Source organism: Chrysemys picta, chromosome 14 (genome assembly GCF_011386835.1).
Source record: "Chrysemys picta bellii isolate R12L10 chromosome 14, ASM1138683v2, whole genome shotgun sequence".
In the NCBI taxonomy this organism is placed as follows: domain Eukaryota; kingdom Metazoa; phylum Chordata; order Testudines; family Emydidae; genus Chrysemys; species Chrysemys picta.
This window is the reverse complement of record NC_088804.1, coordinates 21,856,132-21,862,366: the sequence shown is the minus strand read 5'-3', so window position 1 is coordinate 21,862,366 and position 6,235 is coordinate 21,856,132. Positions and strand designations below refer to the sequence as shown.

The window sequence follows — 6,235 nt, the reverse complement described above, 5'->3', positions numbered from 1 at the left end:
GACAGTGCTCTCATCTTTTACAAGCTGTAATGGCAAGACAGTGACTTGGGCTGTGACATTATGACATGTTGTTGCTATATAACAGCATTTCAATATGACCTGATGATTCTGTGCTGTGATGGCATTTTGCACTGATCTGATGGTGTTTATCTGAAGCAGTTTGGTACTTCAATATCTGTGTTGCAGAATTAGGGTGTTTTGGTACCTGGGGTGATAGTTTCATGTGAGTTTGTCATTAGGGCATAATATGCCATTTATATAAGGCACAATGTTATGATACAACATACACATTCTAAGCAGGTATACTTAATTTTGCCAGATGAGATGGACTAGATGAGGGGTTTTTCTTTCTGAGGCCCCACAACATGCAATAAAAACTTCAGGGCCCACAACTACTATTTTTCTGGATATAAGAGCCAGAGCCAGCTGCAGGGGGTAACAAGCAGGGCAGTCCCCAGGGCCCCATACCACAGGGGACCCTGCAAAGCTAAAGTTGCTCAGGCTCTGGCTTCAGCCACGGGTGGCGGGGTCTGGGTCACCAGGCTTCAGCCCCAGGGGGTGGGGCTTTGACTTTCTGCCTTTGGCCCCAAGAAGTCTAATGCCAGCCCTGCTTGGCAGACCCCCTGAAACCTGCTGGCAGCCCCCCCAGTGGGCCCTGGACCCCTGGTTGAGAACCAGTGGACTAGATGACCCATGGGGGGGCCCTGCCAACCCTACATTTCTGTGATTCTGGCATGCTAAGGTGACATGTCATTTTTGGCCCACTATCTCATTTTTATAAGGCCCCATGTGACCTCATGCATTACGTGGCATGATGTCACTGGCACGCAGTGGTGTTCTGAATGACATCACCGCGCTGCACGGGCAGTGCCCAAGGTGACACAGCGTGGCATGGAGCCTAGGTAGGGCCGCTACGCAGCAGAACCCAAGGCTGGAGGGCGGGGGACAGAGCCGGGCCTGCGCACCGAGCCGGATGCCTGGGTGACGCCCCCCGCCGAAGGGGCGGGGCGTGCGCACGTACGTACGTGCAGGAGGCGGGGCACGGCGTCCGCGCGGCGCCACTGCCACCGGGAGGTTGCGCCCGGGAGTGACTGAGGTGATCCGCTCGAGACACAGTCGCCGCCATGTTGTCCGTGGCAGCCCGTGCCGGCCCCTTGGCTCCGTACCTGTCGGCCGCGGCGCACGCCGTGCCGGGCCCGCTGAAGCCGCTGGTGCCGGGGCTGGTGCTGCAGGCCGAGAAGCTGCCGCTGGACCCGAAGCGGCCTGTGCTGAGCCGGGAATCGCTGAGCGGCCGAGCGCCCCGCGGAGGCCTCGTCGCCACCGCCAGCCTCAACGGTGCGGGACAGGGGTGGGGGCAGCCTGGGGACGGGGCGCGGAGATGGGCCTGGTGGAGCCGCAGGGTCGGGAGTGTTGCTGGGGCCTGTGGGCCTTGTTGCCATGGGGAGCAGCGCTCGGGTCACTGCGGCGCAGGGGGGCGGAGGGAGCCAGCCCGGGAGGAGACTCGCACCACCAGCAGCCCCCAGCCTCAGGTCACTGTGCGAGGGGAATGGGCCAGGCCTGCGTCTGGCCCCTCTGCATCCGCACGTCAGGGTTGGCTAGGCCTTGGGGTGACCTTGGAGGCTGGGGCTGCACTTCTCATGCTCGGGTTTCGTCTGCAGCTCAGCTGTGAGTTACTGACTCTGATCTGCCCCCCGGAAGTGTGTGGGTCCATCCCCAGCGGATGAACTCTTTTCAGCCCCCATAGGATCAGGTGCAGGGGTGCTGTAAATCTCCCGTGTGCGGGACTGAGGGAGACTGGGAAACGTGAACAGTTTGAGTGTTTTCCATACTTGAGGAAGTAATTGAGTCTAATTCAGTGCAAACTGCGTGATCACAAGCAGTGATTTTAGACAAGAGTTTGTGCTTGACTCCTTGGTAGGTACTCCCGGCAGGATTTCACTTCACGGCTCCAGAATAGGGAGAGAACAGAAAACACTGCATGTACATGTTAATGGTACTTAATTGTGTTAACTACAAGTAAAGGACTACATCTGAGACCAAAAGTGAGGGGGTTCTTTATAGTTACAAAAACAACAGTTTTAATCTTGCAAGGAGACTCATGCCATCAGCCTCACTGTTGTCCAATTCATGCAGTGTTTTGCAATTGTATGTGCAATGGTACTGACCGAGTAAAAAGCAACAGAGGGTCCTGTGGCACCTTTGAGACTAACAGAAGTACTGGGAGCATAAGCTTTCGTGGGTAAGAACCTCACTTCTTCAGATGCAAGTCACAGGTGCCACAGGACCCTCTGTTGCTTTTTACAGATTCAGACTAACACGGCTACCCCTCTGATACTGACCGAGTAGTTCCTGTTAATAGAATGTTTGTATAGTGGATGACTTTACAGGACTTAATTTTCAAACTTAGCAAAGTCAGCTCTCCATTCAAAACTTCAGTATAACCCCTTTTCCAATAACACTATCCATGTTCCAGTTTTTAAAACTGAACGTATTTATTCCATTTTCCTATATAAAAAAAATGGGCTTACACATGTTAGTGCATAAATATGGAGACAGTAGGTGTGCACAAGTATTGACCAACTGACATGTTAAATGCCACTTGGCCTTGTCTACATTGACTCAAGTCTTGTTTAACATCAGGTTGAGGACGTTTCTCAAGGTCCAAGCATTAACCTAGTTTCTAGGGAAGGCAAGGCAATGAGGGTATAAGCCTGCACAAAATGGACAGAATGGTTTCTCTCAGCTTCCAGATTGCCTTTGCTTGATTTAGTTAATAACATTTTAATTGTAAATGGAACAGTTGCAGCTGCACTTAAAGTGGCCGCTGCATGTGTGTGTTGGGGGAGGGAGAGTCTCAAGTTCTGAGTGACAAACTTGAGACTGTTTTGGCTTGATTTTCAGAGGAGCAGAGTACCTGCATCTCATCTTGGGTGCAAATCAACCTCAGCCTCAGTTTTTGAGACGAGAAATTGCACTTAGAATTAGCAGCTGCTTCTGAAAATTTTGGCCTTTATCTGACGTAATTGAGATACAACCATAGAACTCTACATTACAATTTTCAGAGTCACATTCCAGCAAAAGAACCCCACTTTAAAATCCTTAATGCAAACTGGCTTGTGTGCTGCTACATTGTACAGAAGTCATCAAAATCTCCCAATTCAATGGCATGTAGTAATAGCTTTCACTGTGTGGTCTCACAGTTTACACAGATGTTGGAACTACTATTCCTTGTGGAAAGATGCTTTTGTAGTGATTACAATTACACAAATATTTGAGGCTGACATTCTGCTATAAAATGCACATCCTGTCATTAATCTGACATACTTGCAGTGCAAGTAATAGGAAACAGTTTATACTCAACACTATACATGAGGGTTAATACTAAATAGCACTTCTCCATTGAAAGAAGAACACAACATTTTTAAGCTTAAAACTGTGTTGCATCATTACATCCTTACGGGGTGTAAACTCTAAGATCAAGAGTTAAACAGAAAAGTAAATGAATAATACTTGCTATCATAGAATTTTAAAAATCACTGCTTAATTTCTCTGCAATTAAAGACAGAGAAAATGGCTGCTTTTTGCAAAGTTCCTTGTAAATAGATGCACTTTATAGTCTCCATTAGTTTTATCTTGGTGCAGTCCCTGCATGATGATTTCCTTTGCACATAATGTCTGTTCTTAGAAATCCTTTGAGGGGACTCGTCTGTTAACTTTCTGTGTTATTGATGGGAATTTCTAGAAAAAAATGAAACATGCAATGTAAGGCTAAATATCTCAGTACACAACAGAATATCGGCAGGTAGTGTTTTTGGTCTTTAAATTGATACTTACTTTATTCTTTAACTGAGTATCAGTTTTTGTTAAGACAAATAGCATTCACCTTTTCTGAAAAAACTACCACATATGTTTGCATTAGTCCTGACCCAGTGGACCATTTTGGCATAATTGTGAAACTGGGAATCCAACCAGTAAAATTTGGCACTGGAATATGAATACAAGACCTTAGGGAAACGTCTTAAATGTGTGCAGTAATCCAGCAAACACATGCATGCTTATCTTTACACACTCTTGAGTGGCTCCATTGAAGTCAGAGTAAAGTACATGTATAAATATTTGCTGGTTCACGGCCTAAATGCTTTTTTAAACCCATGTTTCTTAATCCCAGTGTTTCTGGGGAGCTTTAAAATGGAAAAAATCTCACGTTAAGAATTTCTTAGTCTTCCCTCCCTGCTGCCCATGGTATTCTTCAGGTTCAGTGTAGAACATTAACATGTATAATAGGCCACCATTTAACCTACTACTGTCTCCAAAAAAAAATAATTGATTTTAAAGTTTTAAATTTAGGGTAAACCATCGCTCATAAGCAGTCTTTCAATGAGAAAAGTATGGTAGGGAAGATTTGGCAAGGAAACAGATTTCAAGCTTTTAAGAGGTTATAGAATTTTAAAATGTCCTTTAACATTGCTGTATTTTAAGTTGTGCCAGGGCCCTTTAAATCATTACATAGCCCAGTTGTGAATATAATACAATCTGGAATTTTTCTTTTTAGACAGACTTGGCTTATAGTGTCAGATATTGGTGGGGGTGGTGGAGGTCATATGTAGAAACTGGTTAAGTTTCCCAAATGGTTTTATACTACCACAACAGGGTGGTAACTATTACTTTCTAACAATATGCAGTTATCAGATTTACTGTTTACAGAAAGTATTATGGACCTCTTTCCAATTTCACCTTGAATTCCTTGAAACACAACAAAAAAGCTTCATAGTCAATATGGTACTAGGTTTTTATTATGAAGATGCTTGCAGTTAATATATAAATCTTTACCTTTTTGTTGCAGCTCCAGCTAGCGTTCGGTACATCCACAATGATGTCACAGTACCTGACTTCTCTGACTACCGTCGCCCAGATGTGTTAGATAAAACAAAATCTTCTCAAGATAGCAGCGATGCTAGGAAAGGGTTTTCCTATCTTCTGACCGCAACAACATGTGTAGCCTCTGCATATGCTGCTAAGAATATTGTCACCCAGTTTGTTTCCAGCATGAGTGCTTCTGCTGATGTGTTGGCAATGTCAAAAATTGAGATCAAGTTGTCTGAAATTCCAGAAGGCAAGAATATGGCTTTCAAGTGGAGAGGGAAACCCCTTTTTGTGCGTCACAGAACCCAGAAGGAGATTAATCAGGAAGCTGAAGTACCATTGACTGAACTAAGAGATCCACAGCATGATTTAGACAGAGTAAAAAAACCAGAATGGGTTATACTGGTAGGTGTCTGTACTCATCTTGGTTGTGTACCCATTGCAAATGCTGGAGATTTTGGTGGTTATTATTGTCCTTGCCATGGGTCGCACTATGATGCATCTGGCAGAATTAGAAAAGGTCCTGCTCCAGCCAACCTTGAGGTTCCATATTATGAATTTGCTTCTGATGACTTAATTATTGTTGGTTAAATAGCTGGACATTTGTCTGCTCATCTTTTGCTGTATGAACATTGTGAAAAAGGGTTAATATTCTGGTGTGGTATAAAACTAAATGATCCTAAAAATGTACCTAACTGTCTAAAGTCACTCATACGAAGAAGTATGCTAAATGCTTCCCAATAAAGAATCAAACTGAGTGATCTGTCATTTACTTGCTGTTATAAAATGCTGTTAGTGTCTAATTACTGAAGAAATCTGATGGCGGTACCTAATAAAAAAGTTATGGATGCCCTGTAATACGTATGGGGTGATGTAGCATTGGAACAGAAAACTTAAGTCAGAATTTTCCATACTTATCCCTAGCCACTCTCCAGAAAACCATTGCATACTATAAGAGGAAAATCTGACCTGGGAACAACTCAATTGTTTTAGGAAACAGATAAAGACTAATCTTTAAGAGGCAAACTTAAAAAAAAAAATCCCTACTCATAGTTACAGACATGTTATCAAGGCATCATAGGCGAAGTCTGACCAGGAAGCATTCATGCTTTAGGATTGCTAATATTTATATTTGTGCTTTCACACAATTTATCAGTCTATAAAGTTAGATGAATCATTATTATAATGTGAGAGAGAGCGCCATAATCCTTTCCTTTTTAAAGCATGTGTAGTTTGGAAGGGTTAGTCTGTCGCTTAAATCTGAAAGTGTCCTCATTTTAACATTGCCACAAAAGGAGATGCTGTTTCCAGTGGTGGGTTTTATATACATATAGGAACACTGGAAATCTATGCTTCTGGCTCTTGTGGTTTT

General features: G+C 44.2%; 1 protein-coding gene across 1 annotated transcript; it reads left to right on the top strand.

Moving 5' to 3' along the window:
- Positions 1-1,017: 1,017 nt before the first annotated feature.
- Positions 1,018-5,620, top strand: LOC101937707 (cytochrome b-c1 complex subunit Rieske, mitochondrial). Its single transcript, XM_005289856.5, has 2 exons — positions 1,018-1,335; positions 4,844-5,620. The coding sequence occupies exons 1-2, from the start codon at positions 1,125-1,127 to the stop codon at positions 5,452-5,454; spliced, it is 822 nt and encodes a 273-aa protein (XP_005289913.1). The 5' UTR covers positions 1,018-1,124; the 3' UTR covers positions 5,455-5,620.
- The last annotated feature ends 615 nt before the right edge of the window (positions 5,621-6,235 follow it).